Source organism: Falco naumanni, chromosome 13, assembly GCF_017639655.2.
Source record: "Falco naumanni isolate bFalNau1 chromosome 13, bFalNau1.pat, whole genome shotgun sequence".
Lineage (NCBI taxonomy): Eukaryota > Metazoa > Chordata > Aves > Falconiformes > Falconidae > Falco > Falco naumanni.
This window is the reverse complement of record NC_054066.1, coordinates 14,221,789-14,246,897: the sequence shown is the minus strand read 5'-3', so window position 1 is coordinate 14,246,897 and position 25,109 is coordinate 14,221,789. Positions and strand designations below refer to the sequence as shown.

At 42.6% G+C, this 25,109-nt stretch overlaps 1 protein-coding gene across 3 annotated transcripts in view; it reads left to right on the top strand.

Annotated features, from left to right (window-relative positions):
* The first annotated feature begins 855 nt into the window (after window positions 1-855).
* PLOD2 (procollagen-lysine,2-oxoglutarate 5-dioxygenase 2) overlaps window positions 856-25,109 on the top strand; it is a 55,025-nt gene continuing 30,771 nt past the window's right edge. The window contains exons 1-4 of one of the 3 annotated variants that reach the window (XM_040613647.1): window positions 856-1,241; window positions 3,885-3,891; window positions 18,069-18,163; window positions 19,832-19,968. In XM_040613647.1, the coding sequence (XP_040469581.1) occupies window positions 1,143-1,241; window positions 3,885-3,891; window positions 18,069-18,163; window positions 19,832-19,968 (338 nt within the window). In that variant the 5' untranslated portion in view covers window positions 856-1,142. Of the gene's footprint in view, window positions 1,246-3,884; window positions 3,892-18,068; window positions 18,164-19,831; window positions 19,969-25,109 lie in introns of all 3 variants that reach the window. The other 2 variants (XM_040613649.1, XM_040613648.1) reach the window with 2 other exon arrangements.

Here is a 25,109-nt window from a genome sequence, read left to right as displayed (position 1 = left end):
TCCAAACAAAAGCATGCAGTTCTTCTGGTTGCAGTAGCCAAGGTCAGGTTTTCCCTTCTTTCCTCCTTTTTCCTTTCCTCCGTGCCTCCAAAAAAACCACATCTGTTAGGCCCATAGTGACATTTAGGATAAAAAATGAGGTGTCTATTTGACGATTATATAGGTGGATCTCAAATAAATGAATCCTGCTTTCAGCACTAATTTTTAGTTTGGATTATGCCCTTGGTCCTCAAATAGTATTTCCAAGGTGTAAATCCATGCTGATTCCAATAGTCTGTCATCTGCTTTTATAATTTTACATGACTTTTAGACATTTACAGTATTTTTTGTTAATGTACCTCATCTCACAGTAGGAAAAAGAGCAGAGGTGGGCCAGTACCCCACCTCCGTTGTCACCATGCTTGCCTTCAGTGATGTGGTGATTTCTTGGGGTGTTCCTGGAACTGTTTCTCAATGGAAATCTGAATGGTGAGATGACGGTGTTTGACAGGTACGTGGGTCACCAGCAGAGCGGCCGTGCAGCGCGGTCCCCATGCCACCAGCCCCGAAAGGATCGGGTTGGTTTGTGGGGCGCGCAGACGAGCGCCTGCAGCTGCCCGCGACCTCCCGAACAACGTTAAGGTTTCGGGAGTGCGTTCATCGGGAGTCCGCCGCTGAGGAAACGGTTGGAGGGGGAGGCGGGTGCAGCTCCCGCAGGGCCGGCCCCGCCGAGCGCGCCCCCAGGGCCAGCTGGGCGCCGCAGCCCGGCCCGCTCCGTGCCCGCAGCGGCCCCGCGCACCCACCGCGGCGTCCGGGGAGGCGGGGCCGGGGCGGGGCTTGGCCGCGCTCCGCTCGCTCCTCCCCCGCCAGCGGCGGCGGCAGCAGCGTGCACCCGGGCGGCGGCTGCGAGCGGCTCCTGTTGCGCCGCCGGGTGCCCTCGCTGCCCGGGTCCTCCCACCGCCGTATAAAGCCTGGGGCGGCCGCCGCGCCTTTCGCTGCTGCCCGCTGCGGAGGAGGAGCGGCACCCCAGGCGCGACGTCTGCCCCCCCCCTCCCAGGCACCGGGCTTTCCCCCTCGTTTTCCACGCCCGGCCCCTTTCCCCCCGCTCGCGGGGGCTGGCGGCGCGGGGAGCGGCGGCAGGCCGGCGGGTGCGGAGGGGGAAGATGGCGTGGAGGGGCGCCCGGTCGCCGCGCCTCATCCTGCCGCTGCTGCTGGCCCTGGCGCTGCCGGCGGCGGCGGAGCGGCACCCCGGGCCCGGCCCCGCAGGTGAGGCGAGGCGCGGTGCGGCGCGGCGTGGCGGGGGGGTGCGGGTGTGGCGGCGGAGCCCCGCGGCGCCGTCGGGCGGCAGGGGGTGTGTTCGGCCCGGGGGTGGCGGCGGGGATGTGCTTTGTGCCTCCCGGCTCGGTGACATCCGCCGGGAAGGGAAAGCCCTCCCGCCTCGGTGCGCAGCCTAGGAACCGCCGCTGTCCCGATGGATTCGATTTTTCCCCATCCCCCTCCTCCGCCCCGCAGTTTAAAATGCCGCTGTGGGCTGCGGGAGGGGGGTGCGGCGCCGGCCGGGGCCGGGCAGGGCTCCCCAGGTTGCTCCCGAGAGGAACAGCTTGGCTGAAAGTGCTTTAACCCGCCGGAGTGGGTCGTAGGTGCATAATCCCACATTAAAAGAAAGTATTTCCTTACTGGGAAATGAGTCTCCCTGACTTTCACGCACAGCCCCCCCCGCCCCCCCCCCCCCCCCCCCCCCCCCCCCTTCCCGTTCCCTGTGACAAGGTGTTGGTGAACGTGTTTTTCCAAGGCTGGGAAAAGCATAGCGTCACTCGCCTCTTTAAACTGTAGCAGCCGCTGGTGAAGTTTTCTGCTTCATGCAAAAGTCAGCTGCAGACCTCGGAGCCCCTTGGCCGCCCCGCAGAGCCTGCACTGGCTTTCTGCTCCTCGTGTTTTGCAGTCGCTTTAGCTTTAAGGAGCCAGAAGATGGAAAGAAACTTTAGCTTCAGCACGTAAAAGAAAAGAATGTATACAGGAAATGCCCACAGAGGTGTCCACACACATGTATGTCCAACTGGATGCCAAAATGTATTTCTTGCTCTAACGCTGTTCTAGAATCTGTGCTTCTGATTTCTATTCTAGGCATATGAAGGTATTTCATCCTGCTAGATTATTACAACATGAAGTCCAAAATAGTTTCATTTCTTAGCTTGTTTACTCAAGAGTGTGATCAGGTTATTTTTAATATCTAGCTTAATTTTCTTCTGGTGGGCAGAAGGAAACTCCTTTTTTTTTTTTTTTGAGAGGCAAGTTTTGTCAACAATTTCTAGTTTTCGTAGGAAAACTACTGACTTGCTTGATAACTAGTGTTAAAAAAAAAAAAAGTGTTGATGAATACCAGGCTCCGCTCAATCAGTCTCTCATTTGCAGTTTTCCTAATGCTTTACTGCTTTTGGTCCTTCAGAGGGTTTCTCTGAAGGCTGTGGTGTGCACTGTAGTTTGCAGTCTGTCAGGGGCGTGTGAGCACTGCTGTTCAGCCTTTCTGGCCCTCGGAGGTGGGAGGTGCAGCCTACGGGGCCATGCTTGGAGTAAAAAGTTGAGCTCCTATGCCTGTCATCAGGGCAGTGAGATTGCAAGTCAAACTCCTTTGGAAATCCATTACTGCAATCATAGTTTTATTTTCTCAAACATGTCTATTTAAATAATGCCCTTATTTTAACTGTGTACTTGAGATGTGGGATCTTAAGCTGATATAAACTAATAGTTGGCATGGTAAGGATTTTTCTTTAGTCCTGCTGGTGGTCAAAGGCGTGAAAAGCAACGAGTACATAGTCCAGACAACACTGTGTGATTCAGCAAACAAAAAAAGAGACTACTAGTCTATATAAATAATAACAATGATGCTACACAAATTATAGTGCTAGAAAGTACTGATACATTTGTATGTAGGTGTTCACACAGGAGGTTTTTCTTTTTGACTTAAACTTGTGTAGCCTGAATTGTAGAAGGCTCTGCTCAGAACCGCTGCTTGAGTAGTTTTGTGACCCCAGACGCTGCCTGCTGCATTACTTGTTTTCAGTTCCAGTTTTAACCCTTAAATGTTTGCCCTGAGTCTGTGCTGTATTGCTTGAAGAGGGGCAGACCCTTACTGTGCCTCCAGTTCTAGAAATGTGTTTTTTAATTTCTAGTCTCCTGGTACTTTGTACAACATGGTGTAAAGCAGCAGGCAAAGTTGCAGTTTGCGCGTTGGCTTTTAAAGCAGTCAGTTAATAACTGTCTCTTGGTTAGGAAGTAAGCTGTAACAAGAGTGTCTGAAACTGACTTGCCAAGCTGCGTCTTTATTTCTTAATGAGACTTTATTGCTTCACTCAGACTTGGAGAAGTTATAGTGAGAGAGCTGCCTGTTGCACACCAGCGGTTACTGGAGCAGTGAGCTGCGTTTGCAGGGGTCCCCCTGTGCTCCTTCACTGCAGGTTTGTGTTTCCAGAAATTGCCGAGAGCACCATTGAGCTCCGAAACAGGCTTCTGCATGGTGAAGATACAAAAGTTTCTGTGTTAAAATGATAGTGTTAAAATACTTCTGTTGTGTTGTGCTTGCTGCACGCATGTTGCTTATCTCTTAATACATCCAGGATGTGCAGAGCACGAGTGGAAAAGACATTTGTTGCTCTAGAAGCAGATGCTGCTCTTGGCAGCAGGCGTACGTGATGTTCCCACCTAAAATGTTTTATTAGTGAGCCGTCTGCATGGGAAATACCTTTGCTGCCTTTGAGGCTGTTCCCCAGTGCGGCTGTGGGCACCTGGCTGGCTGGAGCATGGCTGTGCTGAGGTGTTGGGGCCGCAGATTGTAATGGCGGCAAGCGAGCAGGTTCGGAGGTGGGCCCCGTGCTCTCTGCTGCCTGCGTGTGCTCCTGAACTGGGAGGGCCCCGGCAGTGGCCGGCTTTCCGGGTGGGTGGTGCGGGCAGCTGGGCAGGCTTCGGCAGCGCTCTGAGCCAGCAGGCCTCACTCCGCCCTGGTGCCCTCGAATGCCGGTCAGAAACGCTTCAGGCAGTAATGGCTGCCTGGCCTGACTGCGGGAGGACTTCCTCAGAGATACAGCATGTGCTCCTGCCATTTCTGTTGACTTTTCTTGGGCTCAGCCAAAGTGATCGCAGTGAGTGGTTGAAAGGCTTCTCCTTCTGAGGTACCTGTGGTGTGCAAGCGAGGGAATTTGGTCATTCAACCATCTTAACTTGCTACAAGTATTGAAAGTACTTGGCCTGCTGGGTGGAATAGAGGCACTAAGTACAGCACTTTATGCCTGCCTCCGTGTCTCTGCCTGGTTTTTCTGTTTGTTGCTTCTCTAGTGATGCTACTTTCGCCCCATATTGTCAGCACAGTATCTAAAAGTGCTATGTGAGCCTGTGTTGGGAAAAACTTCCTCTAGGTCTCATGGGAGTTCTGTGCCCTTGCTGTGGGGCCTGTATGGAAACACTGCCACTCACCTCTTACAGGTAAGGAGAGAGGCAGAGAGAGACGCACCCCGGACCCGATCCAGCAGGAGACAGCACTTGGGTTGCCTGTGTCTGGGGCACCATCATCCCAGCTCCCTGGGCAGTATTTAGAAATGCATGTAGCATCTGTGTGCTCCACTTCAGATGGGTGATGATTGCTCGTGTAGATACATTTAGGCTCTAGCTTTGAAATAAATGGTGAATAAGAAATGAAATGGTGTGTAGCGTGTGTGTGTAAATTAGTGAAAAGTAAGTGAATGTGTCTGTGGAGGTGCAAAGCAGCCAAGTCATTCTTCTGTCTTGTGTTTTTGCCTTGAAAATACTCTTCCTTGAAGACACCCAAAGCTGGCAGTCTGAGTTCTTTGTAGCATCTGGTTTAGAGACTATACAAAGCCAGTCTCTGTTGGAAAAAAAAAAAATTAGAAATTTTTTGGCCAGGCTTCTCATTCTTTCCTAAGGTGGAGGGAATGATTAGACTGTGGAGGGAGACCACAGTGGTGGATGTGACATTGCTTCTCTTTGCAATATACATTGGCATTGGATAAGATAACTGCAACTTCGATGGTAAAATTAATTTCTAATTAAAACAAGAAAAAGTAAAATGGTTGTGACCTCTATCACCAGCATTTGACGATGTAATTTGTAGAGTAAAGGTACAGTGCAATGAGCACCAGGGAGGCTTTATGTGAAATGTGTTCCTGTCAAGGATCTAAACTAGCAGATTATTTAACAAAGCTTTCTTTATGTTGGTAGCATATTCTAGAGAATCATGATGTATGTCAGAGTTCTTGGCTGTTTCCCTCACTGCTGCATACTTAAGCAAAAGTGACTCAGTCTCTTCATGGGGAAGTGTTTAGTTTGTCTGTTGAATTAGCAGTATTACATTGTGTAATCAAAAGCAGTATCTTTCCATTTGTGTAGAGCTGCTATTCTGAAGTATAACTTGAGTGAATATAGTCATGTAGCATGTCAAGTAATTTAAGTCCCTTGTCACGAAGAGTAAGTATGGTCACAGTAAGGGCATTTTTGTTTTCATTTATAATGTCAGTTTTTTATAGTTGAGGGACATAGAGCATGGTTCTCTCCAGCGCAAAACACAACTTGACCAAACAGATCAGTAGCAGGAATGTGTCTGTATGTGTGGGAATGTTGTAGCTCTAGAGAATAAATGACACTTAATCATCAAGGAATACGTGCTTGCAAGCACAGCCCGACACCACAAATAACTTTAGGTGGTTTAATAGAACTGCTTCTGAAGTATTTCCTTAAGGTGAATTCAGTTTTCAAAATATGGATTATACCAGTTATGAGGAGAGTAAATATGTAAGGGCACTGTTTCATCTCAGATATTGTATTTTTTCCAGGAGCCGGAATTCCTTTTACAATTTGTAGTAGAAGGAAAACCAAACAAATTAAAATCTAACAAATCAGAAGTTCACTAAAGAAACAGAGTAAATCTTTTCTTTGGTGATCAGAGTAATCTGGCTTTGTGTTGTCAGCATGTGTGCATGCCTGTGTGCCTGTTTTTTATGTAATATTGTAATGATATATTTTCAGTTGAGCACTGAGACTTCAGAAACTTAGATACCTACTAATTGTTGAAATGTTTAGATTATTGACAAATTATATAATTGACATATTTGATCATTTAATTCTTGTTCTACTTGAACCAAAATTAAAGGTACTGTTGATTACTGTATAATTTCTTTTGAAACACATGACTGTTTTTGTAATGGAGTATAAAGTAATTACAGACCAATTTCCTTAATAGTTTAAGGCTAAACAGTAGAACTCTGCCTTGGCTTAAAATGTTACATGCAAATTTATAGGACAGTTCTGAAGAAACCTACTTTATTTTAGTGGTTGGCTCACCAGGTCTTATGGTCTGCCCCTTGAAAGTGTTCCAGGGTTCCTTCTTAGACAAACTGCAATCTATTGGTCTACTGTGGATTTTCTTAGGAAATAGATACGAGGAAAAAAAATGGTGGATAGGGCATGGGGAGTTTTTTGATGGTAGTACTGATTATTGCAGTAAAACTGCAAGTGTTTTTAAAGCTGACATATGCAGCATTTGTACTTAATGCAAACAAACTGTAAGGAAAAAAGAAAAAATGTTGGAACACAAATAGTTTTGGCATTTAAGTGCCATTCCTGAGAATTAATTCTGTACCTGTGGGTCTAAGTGTTGATGTACTGAGTGAGGCCATTAGGGTTTCTCACCGAAATCACCTGTGCAGAAAATTAATCTGCATCTGATAGAATTATTTTTGTAATTTTCTTAATTTTTTTTTGCAAAAAAGTAAAAATGGGTTGTTTACCTTTAGTTTTGTAATTTCACGTGACACTTTAATACAGCAAAGTGTTTCCTTACACTGTCCTTGTAAGCAGTTTACTAATTCTGTTTTACATCACTGTAAAGCAATTGTACATGTGTTCAGTCAGAACTAGGCCAATAAACTTAGTAACTGAAGTTGGTGGGTCAAGCATTGGACGTTAAAAGCATCTTTAATTAAATGTCATACATGACACGTCATGGTGTCTTGTGTCATAAGTAGTTCAGAAGTTTTTGGTGCTTGTTTCATGATTTGAAGGACTCTGTTGTTCAAGGCAGTGCACTACCTGTATCTTACAAGTGTGGTGTTTAAGTTGCTTGTTCATACAGAGGATGGATCTTTACAAAGTATGTTATTTTTCTGTTTCCAGGGTTGCATGGCCTGTGTTCCTGTTTGGGGAATTTTACACTTTTACACGTCCAGTGCCTGGACATAGGGGCCAGATGTGAAGCTGCAGGGCAGCACTTTCAAATGGAACTGACTAATGGGGGTGGGTAGCATTTGCTGACAACATGAGCCATGGTGCAGGCATGGGCAATTAATGTGTTTTCAGGATGGCTCCTGTTCCAGCTTCAATTTTTCCTTTTTTAAGCAAAGACTAGTCTAAGGAGAAACTGTTATTGCAGATCTTAACTGCTGAATTTCACTGATGGATTGACTGGCAGTCAGAAAATGGACTTTAACAATGCCTGGTGCTGTGTGTGACCACTTCTGTTTAAACAGCTGGATTTGCTAGACAACAGCTTAAGAAGAAGCGTGCTCTTCTCTAAATACATATTTATGAGAGAGACAGAGAGGGCAAGGCAGAAGCTGAGTAAACTTTCTCACTTAGACAGCTGATGTTAATTGTGTCCTGCTCTCAGCTGCACAGCCCCAGTGACAGTTTATAGCAGGGCCATCCAATCAGCGTGTTCAAGCAAGACCCAGCCTGTGCCATGACTCCATCCGCTCCCACTCTCCAGAAGATTTTTGTGGTTTGATTGCTATCTGGGCACTAATAAACAGCTGTAACCTGATCTGTTCCCCACTTGTTAGACGGAGTTGCTTCATGCATGGCAATGATGTCATTTACAAACAGTTGATTTTAGTTGTTTTCTTATCTGGAAACTAAGGAATGTGTCTCATTGTTGCTTTACTACTGAATAACTGATTCATTAAACAGGGTCTCATCCAAGTCTGCTGAAACTGATGGAAAAACTCTTGACTACTGCTGCTCGTATCTGGTTTTGTTCAGCTATCAAAACAAGGAAATCTTGCATTAGAGTGACTGTGGACCTGAGCACCAGCCAGTGGTGCACCCAGGACTGACATGGGTGATTGATGAGTGCACATATAGGCCTTAATGAGCTCTTGTTGACTGTATTTGATACTTATAAATGAAAAGAAAGTAAATGAAAAGCTGAGACAGAATCAGCTTTTAAATGTTTTCTGAAATCAGTTGTGTATTAATACTGAGAGTAATGGCTAATCTTTTTCTGAAAGTGTGTATATGTACATATGCATATACAGAAAAATAGATGTAGTCTGTGAATGGTGGATTTTTTTTAAACTGGCTGTATTCAACAGTTGATCATTTTCATTATAAACATTTTAGACTCTGTATCTACATGACATCAGAAATGATGTGATAAGACAGGCAGTAAGCAGCAGCTCAGCAGGCTTGCCATTTGAGGCAGTATGCGTGGAAGAGAGGAATGCCTGTTCACATTCCTATGGCCTGTGAGTTAAAGCATGAGAGAATTTCTTTGCATGAGAAATCTTCAGTATTTTCATAAAAAAACCCTTTAGATTCTGAAATGCACAGTTGCTACAGCACTGTTCACCTCTTCCTAAATGGATTTAGATTGCAGGTGGCATTTAATGATAATAGGACTCTTGAACAATGAGTCAGTTTCTAAGTCTTGGAGAACTTCAGTTTGGACTCAGTTGGTAGAAAGCAAAACCAAAATTTTTTAGTGTCCTGTCTAGGGGCTGTCAGTTGGCATATGCTAATCTAGCATAAATGCTATTTTATGAGGAAAAATTCAGAGCAGCTATTGCTTAATACAAGCACGCATTTCTGCTAAGTCAGCTTCTTTGCTCTTGTTAAAACACATGAGAGGAGGGAGAACCCTGTAACAGGCAACATTTTCTGTGACTAGGGAAGTTGCAACAGTACCAGCTATTCACAAGTAACTGAAACTGGCAATTTATACATTGTATATTTCTTTCCCTAGACAGCTTCTGAAAGCTTCCTGCCATAACTAGTTCTACTCCCTGACTTGGGATGGTTGGGAATTTTGATACCAATAGGTATTGCTCTGTAACTTTAGCAAGGTCTACAAATAACCTGGAGGAGCATAGGAATGATTGTACACAGACAGGCCGTGCATTGAGTGATCCCTGATAACTATAAATGCCGGCTGTGGCCATAAACTGTTTCCAACAGTTTAAAGGCAGTAGTATTTCTTATTCTGCAGGTTGAGCTATTTTCGGATCGGGTGGTAGCAGAGGTGATACCTGCGTACCTGCATTAGTTCTGCAATAACTATGTTTATACCATCAAAAGACAGACTTCTCTTTACTTTGGTTTAATTTGTCTGGTTTAAAGTTGAGAAAGTACAAGTGTGCTAATAGCTAGTGAAGAAGGATCGTACTTTTTTGGAAATTACATAAATAATGTTTGTGCTGCTCTTTGTATTTTGCAAAGACATGTATGTATTGAGGTGCAGTGATTAACAGGAGGTTTGTGATACAGAGGAAAACTGACCCAACTTTCAGAAGAGGCCTGCACAGGAGGGTTCGCTTCTTCAAAATCTTGTCTCTAAGATTGGTTTGAAGCACTGGTTCTTAGAAATCCATCTTTTCCATGCAAGAACATATATTGGTATAGGAAATCAGTATGTACTATGTGTTTGGCAACCAATGACTGTTCTTAACTTGCTGTTAATTCCGATTTCATCTTTTATTTTAAATCTTAATACTTTCCAATCTTTCATGAGTTTTTGAACAATGTTTTGTCTCCCTTCCAAGGATATTTTTTAACAGCAATCCTAGCCTGTCTCTTTGGGAAGCGGTAAACTGGTATGAGTGCAGGCACACAGCAAATTGTTCGGTGTGGAACAGAAGTTGGCTGTAGAGTATAAAGATCAGATTAAAAAACCCTTAGAACTTTCAAATATGAAGTAATGTTGTTTATGCACCAGTCATCTTTCCCTCTCTTGGAGTGCAATGCATATTTATTTCCTGAGAAGATTGTCATGTTTGCTATTCCACCATATTGTTGTGTTTCTAAAGAATTTCAGGGGAAAATAAACAGCTGTCAGATGGTTCGATCTTCTCCCTCTTTATGCCAAAAATTTTATTTGACCAGAAATTCTTCTGTTGGCTTATTACATTCTTTGACCATATGTATGTCATATAAACTGGCACTGGGTAGATACATGTGTTTAAACTTTGTGTTCTTCAGTTGTGTACTTAAGATCTTTGTTTGCTGCTGGATTGTATTAACCAAGTATATGTGCGTAGGTATAACTTACAGTCATGGTCCCATTGCATATGATGGGTTTCTCCTGCCTCCAGCTGTTTGACATCTTTTCAGAGTATGTGGGTTTTCAAAAGCTTTATTTGACATAGAATCTTAAATTTAAGCTATAGCTCCTATTTATGGGGGCGGGGGGGAGTCAATCTTGCATTTGGAGGAATCTAATGTTACCTTCTTGAGTGGAAGACTATGTTGCGCTAAAAATCTGGATTGTTGAAAGTGCTCTTTGATATTTCAATTTTTTAGCTGGCATAACAATTCTTTGGGTTTTGAACATACAGTATGAGCCCACATAAACAGGGAAGGGAAGTTACTGCTGGCACCATCTGTTACTCTTCAGCTATCTGCAACCTTCAACAAGGCTCAGAAGCATATGAGAGAATTAGATTTAGTAAAGTCATCAAATGTGTGGGAGGAGAATTGGTTATCATGACTGTATTGACTCCATACAATATTGTGTAGCCCAGTGATCCATTTCAGTTTTTTGAATGCTTTTTTTACTGTTGTGGGCTTAAACCTTATGCTGCCTTCTCTTTAAAAGCTCTTTCAGAGTCTTGCAATTAATTGGGAACTCACTGTTATGTTGTTCAGTTTTATGGCGGAAACAGCAATTGAGCCTATAAATATTTTCCAACAAGCTTTATATCGGCAGGTTGGCTTTTTTTATTAAATCTCAGTAAGTTTTGTCTTGTTCAGAAGATATTGTAGAGTATTGTACGTTTTCCAGGTTATTTTCCAGAAATATAACTCATCTGTTAGAGAAATCCCAGGATGTTAGTTGTATAGCGACACTGTATTCCTAAATAGTGTTTAAAGTTTCATTCTTCCAAAATTTACCAGTTCTATTATGAAGTTATGAGAATCTAGATCTTGAATCCCAGTTATGGATCATGCCTTCACATACTGTAAGCTGACTTGCACACAGCTCAACTTGCACTGTTATCCTTTCATTTGAGAACTCAAACATGTTGTACTCGATACGCTTATCAGGGCAATGATATTAAGATGGCATGTTCTCCAAACAGGGCTGGTGACATGCTGGAAAGCACCCACCAGGAGCTTCTGGTGTGCCAGAAGCTGAAGAGCAAAGCTGAGGACTGATTTCTCCTCCCGGTGCAAAAGTATTCCCCTTTTAGGGGAGCAGAGTGGATGGGAAGGTCAAGGAAACTGCTAATTTACTTTTTTTTTCTAACTCAGACTACTGTAAAAGTCTCAGAACATGGATTTTGTTGATGGGGTATGTGCTTTAGGTGAGGTGTATAAGGAAGGAAAAATAGAACTTGTTGAGGACAATTCCCCTAGTTCAACTTCTCATTACTGGCTGAGTACAGAAGCTGGAAGGGGAAAGTGGCGTGGTCAAGTCGGGACTCATAAATGATGATTATGCATGGTGTAGATTGCCTGTTTGTTTCCAAGGCTAATACTGAATTTCAATACTGAAAACTTTATTCCAAACCCAAACAAACTTTCCCCCTGCTATTTATTTTTGTTTTAAACATTTAACCTCTGGAAACAAGAAATAATAGTGGAAATGCAATCAGAAGTCTTGCAGTTAGTTGGGGCTGTTTGCTGTCATTCTGACAGCTACTTCTCAGTTCAGCTTCCTTTTGAACATTCCTCATTACTGTACACTTTCAGTTGTATTGTGCTTTAGTGTGTCTCTCAATGATAAGGAAGCGTGCTTCCATGTGGTGTAAAGGCAAGGTAAATCCTCTTTGTGGGTTTGTTGTATTTTTTTTGGTTTTGTTTTTGTTGTGCTTGTGGGAAACTGTATACTGTTGGTCTCCCATGTGTCCAGAGGTGCAGGAAACATAACAATAGGCACAATTACATAGCTTAATTGATGGGCATGCATCCATGTGCCTCCTCCAGGTATCCATCTCATCTATATTCTTTTCCAGGTATCTGTCCAGCCTGTGCCTTAGATTAAGGTCATGCAGATCACTGCCAAGGTTATTACTTTACCTTTAACAGTCTGCATTTTTTTAATTCTGGGGTTTTTTTTTGTTTGTTTTTTTAAATGCACAGAGTTATTCTTGGGAGCTGAAAGTATAAGTTTTTTCCATGATCTCTAGCAACAGTTTGCTTTCTGGAAACCTTTGGTGAATTATTTTGCAATTGTACATCTCTTTGCTCATTGACTGGACAGATTAATACACAGTTGTTACTCTGAGCAGTTCTGAGTGGGATGTAATCTGCAAACAAGAAAGGAGGCTGTGTTTTATGTAGACACTAGAATACAGATAAAACCATATTCCCAGTACCAAACATCCTTTGTTTACCACTGCAAGATACTACTTCTAGAGAGATATATTTTAATGGTATAATGTGGTACCTTGCACAGATGTCCTTTGATCTTACAGCTCATTCCTACTCCAGCAAAATCCATGGCCTTGAATCCAAGGACTAAATGTCAGCTCCTGTGTGGCTATGAGCAATATCCTCATTTTTGGCTGCTCTGAAGCTACTGTACTAGTGCCCACAGCCCCTGGTAGAAATTATGTAGTGATCTCTGTCAGTGTTCATTCAAGATAAATAAGAACCATGTGGGTGTGTGAGGAATGACTGCGCTGCTTTGCGTACTTTGCCAAGGTACAAGGAGAGAGGTCACTTAAAGCAGTCCTGCCGTGACAGTCCCTAACTGAGACTTTGCCAGGCAATTCACTGAAGACAAAGACTCTGGTTTACAGTTCTTATTTCTGGAAATAAATATTTATGGTGTAGTCAGATCCCTGATAGTAGTAACACAAAAGATTGAGTAGAAGAGTGAGATGTTTTGGTAAACCTTCATTGGCTTTCGTAATATGTTGCATGTGCTCTATATGCAGTGCTGTCTTTCACGACTTGAGTGCTAAAGGATTTCCTATTTTGCATGCAAAAATTAGTTCTGTTTGTCACTGGATATACTTTTCTTGGCCAAATGCATGCTCTCTGAGGCTTGTTCTCAAAACAGAACAGCTGTTTTGTGAATGTAACTATCTGAAAGCTGTTTGGTGTAATTGCACTGTAGGAACTTCAGCACCCTCATACCTGGCATGAAACTCTTCAGAATTTTTTTTTCCCCCATGTCTTCCTGTTGAACTTCAGTATAGGGTTTGCATTTCCTTTTTACACAAACTGACTTTAATTGTGGAAATAAATGCCAAGCTTGGTAATCCCCTCCAGTGACTGCCAAGATGCCTCAGGCACGCTGGGGGAGCCCAGCCTGACCCAGCAGCCCATACCCTCAGCAGCAGCATCTCAGTACCCCACAAGTGTGAAGGGCTGTGACTGCCTGCTGTGTTCTTGGTTTCATATATGTTGGCATTTTGAGGATGCTGTTACTGTTTGTTGGAAAATATTACAGAGTGTGTGTGTTCCCTTGTGAGTGGGGTAGACTTAAACTGGGTAGCTAAAGTCTGTATGTAAGACCATAGGGCAGAGCTCCCTAGGGTAGACACTTGGGTGGAGGGCAGGGCAGGGGTTTGTGCCAAAGTGGATGGTGAAGCAGGAACAGTGTCTAGCTGCAGCTAGAATTCATGGTGGGATTTTTGCAAAGACAGAATTTTGTGGCTCTCTGGCTGGGGAATACCAGGCCACAGTGGTAACTTGGGGTCTCAGTAATTGCAGGCAGCTTTCCACTGCTACGCCTAGGTCTTCATTGCACAGCTGGAGCCAGCACAGTGATGCTGCTGGGGACTCTGGGCCAGTCACTCAACCTCTTGTGCGACTTTTGTGTGTGAATCAGCCTGGGGTAAGGGCTCTGGTGCTGCACTGAACCTCTGCACTGGCAGGGCTCTTCCTGGGAGCAAACCTGCGCTGCACAGCAGGGACACTGGGTGGCTGCAGCTAAAACAGATGTAGCTGAGCCCATCCTGAAATGAAAATGGAACTTGGATAAACTTACTCCCCTGGGATCTGTGTTGCTTGCACGTTGACAATCCCGTGACTTCATGGAAGTCACTTTAGATTTGTGTTACTAGATGCAAATGGGACAGATGTTCTAAGAGGCGGTTGTACCTAAACGTAGCAAACAAGGAATAGATTTTTCAAAGTGAATGAAGTAAAGAGGTTAAAAAGAAATGAGCTGAATTACTTGGTGGTCAGAAGCATTTTCTTCACTTTCTTCTACTGGAAGGAACAAATACATCCCATGCTACACTCAGTAGAACTCTGCCAGTGAAACTGGTGCAAGTTGTCACCTACATATAAAGTCACAGGAGCCTACAGGAGTTGCATTAATATTTTTTGTAATGTCTTGCTGGCTGGAAGAGAGGCTACTACTTTTCTCATGTGGCTAATAATACCCTTTATAACGTGCCAAGATAACGGTAGTTTAATGCAGTTTGTGTTGCCTGTCCATACACACTGTAGACAGAATAAAAGCATGTTTCTCTGCTCTTTGATCAGACACAGACTACTTGGAGAGAAAAAAAAAAACCTGAAACAAACAACCTATAAAACAAACAAACCCAAACAACCAACACGTACTGCACCCCCCTGCTAAAAAACTCCCACAAAGACCAAGTAGTCTATAAAGAAACTAATTCTAAAGGAACTCTAAATGCTATGATTACAGTTCTGCTGCACTTAAAAATTACTTAAGTACCATGTGCACCTAAAATTCTGTGGTGCAGCAACAACATGGAAATAAAGCCTTTTAAACCTCTTCGTTTGTAATTTGAAAAAAATAGCTATTGGCAAGCATGCTAAAAACCCCCAAACATTCCCAATGTGAAGAATACCTTTGTAAAAATAGCTTCCCGTTGTTCTGTGACTGTTTGCAAACCTGAATCAGTCAGCCTGCTTAAGTTGCTTTGTTGGCTGTGTGCATTGTACAAGTTCTGTTGCAGCCTCATGCCAATATAAACCACATTATTTGTCTGCTCAAATTTCTCCTTTTTATATAGCTCAGGTTGAAATCACTTATGATTTGGCACATCATTTTATTTCCTCCTATTCCACAAAACTCAAGTAAGATACCAGGCTCCATAGTGAATCTTGAAATACATGAACAACAAGCAGGTGGAATTACTGTGGGTTCCATTAAAAAGAGAGTAACAATATCCCATGAAGAGCAGTAGATTATTTTTTGCTTGCCAAAATGTACTTGTATGTTGACAGTATTTTCTTTCACTTGGTGACTGGAGGAATCTGATGCAGCCCACATCTTGTCATTCACATTAAGTTGTTAAGTACAGATACTTTTTTTTTTAAATCCCTGCTGTTAGCATTCCTCAGGAAGGTGTAGGTGTGAAATATGTCTACCTCAAACCAAATTCCATGGTTATAGTCAGTGCTTGACTGGTCAACTAGGAAACTTTCAATAATGGGTTCACTTGGCTTGGTGATGCAGTCTGGTATGATCAGATTTTTCCGCTTCCCTCTAATTTGAAAATGCAGTGCATGAACAAAAAATTAATCATAACTTAGTCTGTTCCATAGAGAAAAATCCTATCCTCTGCCTTCAGTTCTGTTTTAGTCATAGTGTAAGATACCGCATTCTTTCTTTATTCTGTGGTGACTCCTGTAGAATTACTTTAGGTTGCATGACCTTTAGAATGAACAAGTTTGAAGGTATTGAGCTGTTATTGCTGTGTTTATGTCTGTCTATGAGTCAATGTGTCTGTGAACGGGTTGTACTGCAGTCCTCTGTGGAGGTCCTCTGGCCATTTGTACTCATGGGATTTTCTTCTGATTCTTGCCTACAAAAGACTGCTAGCACTTAACTAGGAGAAAGATGGAGCAACTAATCTTACAAAACTGTCTTCCCAAAACTTTTGGGTGTTCAGTTGATTGAAACATTTCAGGTATTTCAAGTTTCTGCTTTGCTGTGTATTGTATTGTAGGAGTGTCAGTCTTGTTCAGTAGAGCTGGGAGTTAAAATCTTCACCAGGACTGTTGAGGGAACGGACCCTCCCTTCCCACCCCGCCAAAAAAAAAAAAAATAAAATTGTGCCTGGTGGGGAGGGCAGGTAGAGATGGTGGCTGTAGTTGAAGAACTTGGGCAGTGTCAGATAAAAACTGTAGGAGCCCTGCTGATGGTACAGAAGATTTGTGGAGTAGGTGCTGGGCACATGGTACTGTCACTGCTTAAAGGTTATGTGAGTTCAAGGAGTGACTAAGTAAGAGCAAGGTCATGGGGGTAGACCAAGTGTTTCAGAATATATGGAAACCCCATCCAGGTCAGGAAAACCTGTAAACTGAGACTAGTAGAAAAAGCAGAGAAGGCATCATACATACTTGTCTTATCCTTGCTCTTCCTCATGTACACTGTTACAGCTGCTGTTGAGGATGGACTAGCCAGACCACTCTGACCCTGGTGGGAGTGCTCTTGGAAGTGACCTGTTGACTAGGGCTGAATCTAAGTGGAAACGGTATCACTGGCTCCCGAGACTAGTCTCCATAGTTGGCCTGCTGTGACTACTTGAGACAGAATTGAATTTCCTTAGAAAAAGTGTGGTTTATGTTGCTCTGCAAACTATGTCTGTGCTCTTACAGGTACTATTAAGCAGAGCTACGCTTGAAGTGCCCTGGTATTAGGCTGTAGAGCATCACATGAGTAACTTGCAAGGTGCACTTCTCCAAAGTGGGAAGCAGACCATCATCTTTTGTGTTAATTTTGTCAAATAAAACAAAATGGTAAGTGGTGATAAATTTGAATACACTCAGGGATAACATCTCTGGTGTCTGATGGCTGCTAAGTCTGTGGTGGTGGACAGAGCTGAAGGGTTAATAATGTTTTTCACAGCAGCCACTTCTAGCACATGTTACTGTGCTGGTGAAGATAAACCCAGATGATGTTCTTTGGGCAAGTGAAACAACAACAGGCACTGTGAAAGGCTCACTAGACGTGATAAATTTTACTTTCTTGTAAGGATTGATCTCATGAGCTCTGTTTAGAGGACAGCTGTTGTTTGAACTCAGACCAAATGGGAAACTGCAGTGTGCTCTGGGATCCAGGCTGGTCTGATTAAATACTTGATGTTGGATAGGGGTACTGTCTTTCTCATAGCTTTGAATTATGGACCTTGATTTTGCAGTGTATTGCATAGGGTGCTGAATGTTATTCAATAGTTTAATCTGGAAGCTGTTCAGTGGGAAATCATGGCCTCATTTGAACTATATTAAAAGCTCAGGGATATGAAAAAAAAACCCCACGTGGTTGCACAGTCATTTGCCTGCATGCAGCAAGAGGGCAAAATTAGCACTGCTATAATTTACAGAGGCTCTGAATAAAAACTCCAAACCCTGGCTCTTTTGTCTCTGCTCAAACATTTAAAAGCACTAAATGCTGCCTGTTGGGGGACTGGTTTCCATGGTTGCTTTTTTTGCCCTGTTTTCATGAAGAAAGTGAACCACTTGCTTTCAGGGGAGTTAGTGAGGTTGGATGAAGTTCTATGGTACCATTCATTCCTGTGATAAGAGGTCACAGGATTATTTCAGACCAAAAAGTAGTAAGTTATTTTTGTTTTGAAGACTCCTTCCTGTCTAGTAGTCATACGAGCTTTGTTTTCACATCTTGAGCTAGTTGTTTACAGAGTAGATAGATTTCTTTACTTCCCCTTCCTGAGGATAATTTTAAATACAGAATCCTTGTCCATAGCAATGGTTGTTTGATAATGTCTCTCACCTATAATATGACAGTATATTTGCCTTTGAGTGAGATGCAGGCAAGTTATAAAACGCCTTGCTTGATCCAGTGCTGTTCAGTGCATTTTTCTGTTACAGACTGTGTCCTGAAAACATATTAATACACATTTCTTCTTTTTCTCCCTCAGATAAACTGCTAGTTTTTACTGTAGCAACTAAAGAAACCGATGGCTTTCACCGTTTTATACAAACTGCAAAGCACTTCAACTACGCAGTAAAGGTATTGTGTGCTTCCATACCAAATATTTATACTACACAGCTTTTTAAGACTGAAATAGTGCAGTAGTAACTGAAGTTGCATTAGCTTCCTTGCATGATGGGGCAAAGTAAAACAGTTACAGAGCTCAGGGGCAGCTGAGGCACTTGCATGTGGCCCTGCTGCTGCCCCTGTTGCTTAACTGCTGGTCCCCCTCTGAACAACCACAGGAGGGTGCTTCTTCCACTGCCTTAGGAACTGGTTTATAGATTAGTAGCTACTGCGAAAAGCATTCTCAGCCACTTAAAGGTTCTGTCATGCTTTATCATATAGCCTTGCTTTTCAGTGTTGCTGATGTTGTTTGTGTGAATACTTCTGGAAGCTGCACTGCACTGTGCAGGGCTCTGCATGTCTTCTCCTTCCTTAAACAAGGCTGGATCCCTCCTGTGGGGAAGAGGAGAGGGTCACAACTGAAACTTTCAGTCTTTACCCGGAACCTGTAATTCTCCAAGAGTACAAAATGTTTCTATCGTTCCTGCCAGACTTTTCTGCCTTGCTCCATGTCTCTGTATGTCACATACTGAGGTTGGCCTCTGCGTGACCTTGGGAAAAAGGGAGGGTACTAACCTTCTTCTAAATGTTACCCACAAATATGTTCTGCAAGGGAAAATTCAGGAATTCAGATGGTGTTATGAAATTTTTCTGCCTTACTCTACCACAGTGTCTATACCAGGGGCAGGCTGGATGCGGCCCCCCAGGGTCCTCAATCCGGTCCCCGGTATTTACAGACACCCACCCCACCCCCCCCCCCCCCAGGGGTTGGGGGGGGAAACCAAGCAGTCGCAGATGACTGCCTGCCACTTCATCTGCACGTCGGCCCCATGGTTAAAAAGTTTGAGGACCCCTGGTCTATACTATAAATGGGAAATTATTTGGGCCTGTGAAGTTTGACACTTACCACTGAACTGGAAGACTGAGAGAACCTATAGTATGATAATGTTGTACTAAAGCACTCAAAAAGCCTGAGCTCTGGATACATCTATTGGTTTTGCAAATTGATGTCCAAAACATCATACAATGTAGCGTTTTCTAGGTTCCAAAAACATTATATTCAAAACCCACAAAAAGTTTTAAGTCTTTTCTTTTTTGGAAATGTAATTTTCTATAGTGCTTGGCTATGGAGGGGTTTTGTTTAGCTCTTTTTAGCAGCCAGCTGTATTTTGGGGAACCTATGCTTTCCTTGTACAAAAGTGTTCTGAAAGGATTTCAGAAAGACTGGAGCTTGCAATTTGTATTACTGATACCCTGATCCACCATGGTCTTTTATACTTTCTGTTCCTAAAGTGATTGCATGAGACCTTTAAAAGTCAATACAGAATGTTTTCCCAATACAATTACTAACTTTTTTTTTTCTCTGAAGTAGTTACATTTGAGTAAATGGTGCTAGCAGGCAATTGCTCGTTTCTTATTTGGTTAAGAAATGTCAGTCTCATGTTTTTGCAGTGATGTCATTGTGCTGAATGCTGCTTCTGACATGGAAGATGTACAATGCTGGAAATGCTGCTGGCTTGCTATGCTTTAATGTGTTGCTTCTGATTTAACATCTGTTTTCAATAAGAGTCTGCTTTAAAAAGTCTCTTGTTGTTGGGTACTAGCAAAAAGTGGTTTTTTGTTTTTTTTTTTTTTTCCCAGGTACTTGGAAAAGGTGAAGAGTGGAAAGGTGGTGAGCTGCCTAACTCTATTGGTGGAGGGCAGAAAGTTCGTTTGCTGAAAGAAGCCATAGAAAGCTATGCTGATCAAGAGGACTTAGTTGTAATGTTTGTTGAATGGTGAGCAAACCTGGCTTGTTGCCTTTATGTTTTAGTCTGGGTAGGCATGCAAACGTGGCTGCTCTGATGTGCTGGAAGTTGCATGCCGCTTTTCCCCCCTCACTGTTTATTTGAGAGACTTTACGTCCATTTTTCTCCATTCATAAAAATAGTAGATTGCTCTTTGAGCAATCATTACTTTTTTAATAGATTTACAGATGTTAGAGGTGTTCATAGTTGTGCCTCAAGGGGGTGAAAAAATGTTGGGAGCTGATAGGCTTTTAGGCAAGCATTCATCCTCTCCCTGTTCAGCTGTGGTCAGAGCAGGACGTGGCTGTGGGCTGGGAGTTTGGAATGGGATGGGGAGAGCAAAAGAGCTCTGGTAATAAAGTGGCCAGTAGGGACCAGGGCGTGATCTTGTTCCATGAAGTAACGGTGACATAGAGGAAGCTGGTAAATGGGTCCCTGAGGAAAGCACTTAACAGGAGAACTTCTTTTACATCTTAGAGAAGCGAAACAAGAGGCTTGATGCCAGATATACCCCTGGTGCCTGCGCTGTGTGATGGAAGGCTGGAGGGATATTGCTGCTACAGGTGCCAGATTATATAGCTCATAGCACAGCTATGCTTGAATATCTCACTGGAGGCCAGATAGGTTTCTCCCTGTCACAGAGAACAGGGAGCTCAAACATGTTCAAATCCCACTTTTTCTGTTGCTTTCCTCTTCCTCCCCCCACCCCTCTTTTGCTCCTGTGACAAGAGCATGATCAGAGCAGCTAAGAATCCAGCTCACAGCAGCTGCCTAACCTCTTCCATGCTGGCATCGGCCAGAATGGGATAACAGCTCTAAAAGAATTGCTGCAAGGAAGGTACGGGACCAAGTCTTGAGTCAGGGACGTGAAGCCCTGATTGCCGACAGGGAGCCTTGGGAGAGGTAGCGGAGTGCAAGCTTGGAAAAGTTTGTGTATGGATTCATGACGTTGTTACCAAGTCATGTTTGAATGCATGCTCCAGAATTTTTTTCAGCTTTTAATCTGTCATTTGCTTATTAAAATTTGACAGCTGAAGAATTTTAGGGAGCCTTTTGCAAGGTAGAGGTTCAGCAGGATTTGTACAGCAGACATCCTCACAAGAGGGAAAGTGGTCCAACAGTGTTATTTACTGAGAAGTTAATTTGTGGGTTTGCATAACGCAAGAGTTCAGGAAGGTTGGAATAGTGTATTAAACTGGTAGCAAATTTAAAGATGCTACTCAGTTTTCTGTTTCAGTTTTACTGGCTGTGATGAGTAGAAGATGGAGCTAGAAAGCCAATGTCTAAATAATCTTAACCAATTTACAAAGAAGCATTTTAAGGGAAACTTACTATGCTGAATATTTTGTTTGTACACTTAATTGATAGTAAAAGTAACATTGGGTTTGGGGGTACACATTCAATTTTTAATTTTTTTCTTATTGATCAGTTTAAGTAAAAAAAGTATCTTTCTAAATGTAAATATGTTACATTTGTTCATAGTGTTGTCCTATGGTCATGCAGTAACAAACTTTGAAAGATTAATTTGGGAGATTTTGTTCTTTACTAAATGCTCAGGTGAATCAGATGTTTCCCAAATGGTTGCTACTTACATTGAATTTCTTTGTTTTCAAACGTATTATCCTGCTTTACCACATTTTTCTCCCTGTATGGTAAAATATGCCGATTTATTATCAGATCTGGGTACAGCTCAGACTCCTCTCCCACATAATTTACTTTCTCAAGGGGCAGACTGTCTGCTGGCATGAATGAGAGAATACAGAGGACCGTGTGTGTCGAAGTGTGGATACCTTAATCTTTCTTGTCATGAAAATCACAGAATTTAAGGCCTCCCAAGTTCTTGAGGTCCATAATCCCAAGTACATGTTGATTTAAAGCTGGTGGAACTGATTCCTGATAGGGGAAAAAAAATAGTTTGCTGATTCCAACATCATGTTTTAATTCTAAGGGGCTTTTTCATTTCCAGGAGTCCTGGTTTGCAGTTTAAATGTTGATCAATGTAGCGATAAGTTTGGAAAAGACAAATATAGTGAACTTCCTTTCTTTTTCAAATGTTTTTCATTATGCTCATTGTGAAGCATTTGGAATATTAATCTTGGGGGTGGGGAAAGGAAATGTCTGGTTTACTTACTGTAACTAGGCAAAGCATTTCTAGTGAACTGTTTACTTAAACTTAGCTTCTTGGGCTCTTTTTTTTTTTCTTAGCAGTTTTTTTTATATGGCTCTCAATTCTGGAAATAGTTTGAACTGTGGACAGCTTGTGTCTAGGTGCAGATAGTGTATTTTAAACATCTGTGAACAGCTTATGTCTAGGTGCAGATAGTGTTCCATTTGCAGGCAAAGCATTTTGCTCTTTAAATTAGCCTTGTTTTTTGCAAGAGCCAACTACTGGTTTACTTTGGACCACTTCAGATTGAACTGGCTAATGGCCAGTGTAGACTGGATAAAATGGTGGATGCTGTGACTGTTCATCCAGAACTCCCACAGCCATCTATTTGTATTGTGAAACACTTTTGAAACCTTTCAGGTTTTTGGTGTGTGTGTGTGTGTGTTTTTAAAACATCTGTTGAGAGGTAAGGGGTAATTACATTTTCTGCATATGTTGAAATGGTTGAGGTGTGATCCTGGTGGGGATACAGTGTAAATGAAAAAATGGCAGTGTGGCTGGACAGCCTAGTTAAATAAGATGAGATACCGGACCCGAATTGCAGGTTACTAGAAAGCCCTCTCCTGTTTGTATTTTGAGCTCTTAACCTGCAGTTCCAATAGTAACAAGTCCTTGTCACAAAAGCTATGGATGTAAAAATTGCTTGTTTGATTCTAGAGGACCTGAGCCACTGTTGCCATTTCCTTGTGTTTCTGGGAGTGTTGGGTGTGTAGCTGGTATGCTTTGCTGCTGCAAAGGAGGAGGAGGGATGGGTGGATTCCAGCCCCAAGCATCTGCCATCTGGGAGCTTCAGGAAATAGGATTGGAGTTGTGGAAACTTTCTGGTTGTTTTTTTTTCTTCCTATTTTTTTTTTTTCTTCCTTCTTGCTTTCTACTTAATTGGAAGGATTTATGAAGAATAAATAGAAGAGTATCTGAGCTTTTCCAGCTTGCCAAGGCAGCCTGCTTCTTCCTGGATATAGCCATGCTTTTTATGCCCTGTTAAATTTTGAAGTCCTATTTAAGTCATGTGCATCACCCATAACAGCAATATAAACTGGCAAGGATAGTCCTGGGACCCAGTTTGTGATTGGTGGCGTAGACCCGAGGTGAATCCCCTTTACAGTAAGCACTGAGTGCTGGATAGACTGAACACAATCTGACATAGCAGGTAAGCAAGGCAAATGATGGATTTATAGGTTTCAGTTTGACTCTAGGAGTTTTCCTGTTGCCTGGAGAGAAAAGCAGGAGCCTCATAAAGCAGCTGATGGGGAGACTGGCAGCAAGGGGCTGAAGGCTGGTAGAGGTCCTTCCCAGGAGGAGGTGTGATGGCAGTAAGTCATCTCTTGACAAAACACAGGTCCATGAAAATTAGTGGAAATGTAAGTCCATGCTGGATTCATACTCCTGCATAATATCCATTAGTGTGTGAAGTTTACAGTAACTGGTGATGCAGTTTAGCAGCTCTGTACTGTGCATTGTATTATAAATTGTTCTGTATTAAGTTAGCATATCCCTTTCATAAGCAGAGCCTGTGGCTAGCCCAGCCTGTTCCTCAACTTCAGCTTTCTTTTACAGAATGACAGTCCTTGGAAGCAATGTTCAGGGGTGTTTGGTTCCTTCCCACAGCTGTAAGTCATTGCAGCGGCAGCACTAACCTGATCAAAGTGGAGAAGCACAGCCTGCCATAAGCTATTAAGTTAAAGCCTCAGACAAATCTCTGTTTTTGTCTGTCTTCAGCTTGTCTCCTGTTTCTTGCTTGTTCTTCATGCTCATTCTGGCTTTGAATTGGGCTACACCAATTGAATGGAAAAGGGAGGGAATTGTATTCCTGTATATTTGGGCAGAAACAGGCAGTTTCTGCAAAGCTGGGAAAGCTCCAAAATGTACAGTGTTTTTTTTTCATACATTCTTCTGCCAAAGTTACAGAAAAACAAAACAGTGAGAGTTTTCAGAAACCCACTTACTTTATATAGACTACATAACACACTTCCTCTCCAGGGTTCGTACTTTGCTCTGCAGTGGAAATATTCTCTCTTGCATTTGTAAGCCAGCTGTTACTCAGTTCTTCTAGGCCAATTGCATGAAATCCCCTTTGAAGAAGACTTTTTGAATAATTTCAGAACTGTAATAAAGAAGTACCAGAAGTCAGTAATGGCTGATCTGTTGGCCATGTTGCTGTGTAATACATTGCAATGCAAAAAGTTCTGTGTACTGCAGATGGGGGTTTTGCTGTCCTTCTTAGCACAGCTAAAAGACTTTGCAAGAAGAAAATCTTTGTCAAGATTAGAGTTTTTGATTTTTTTGGTAGCTGTAACATTCCTTTATGTGTCAGAACTGATGATTTTCAGTTACCAAGGTAGATGTGTGGAATAAGAATATACCTGCATTCAGATGAGGAAGTTGTGCGGCTGAGATGCTGCCATTAAATACAAATATTCTGCTTCTTCAGCCAGAAACTAATCTATGACATTCCAGTGTTCCTGTGTCATGGTTTCATGCTGTGTAAAATGAACCTTGAAGTAGTTTGCACATTAATGCTATATGTAGAGATCTCAAGCACAAAGAAACGAACCTTATACTTTGCATAATTTAATAATATATAATTTCTTTTTAGGTTTTGTGTTGTTCTTTTGTTATTTTTGAGGCATTAATTTAGATGCAGTTTAACAACAAGAAGCCACTAGGCTTGTGATACTACATTCTTACAGGACCTTTGCCAAACCCGCACGTGTTTCTTCCTGTTTTGGGGCAGTGTTGACCTTTGGCTGTGGGTAACTGCTGTTTTTAAAGATGAGCATTCTGCCTTTAGGTCTTGTCCTCAGTAGTACTTGGGAGTCAAATCTCATGAACGTGTAAAGGCAGGTGAAGTTTTTCATAAATATAAATTGTGAAGTTTGAAGCCCTCTGAAGCCTTCACCACACTAAAGAGGTTGAAGGAGAGATCTTACGTTGTCAGGCTGCAACACAGTTTAAGTTTATGGGT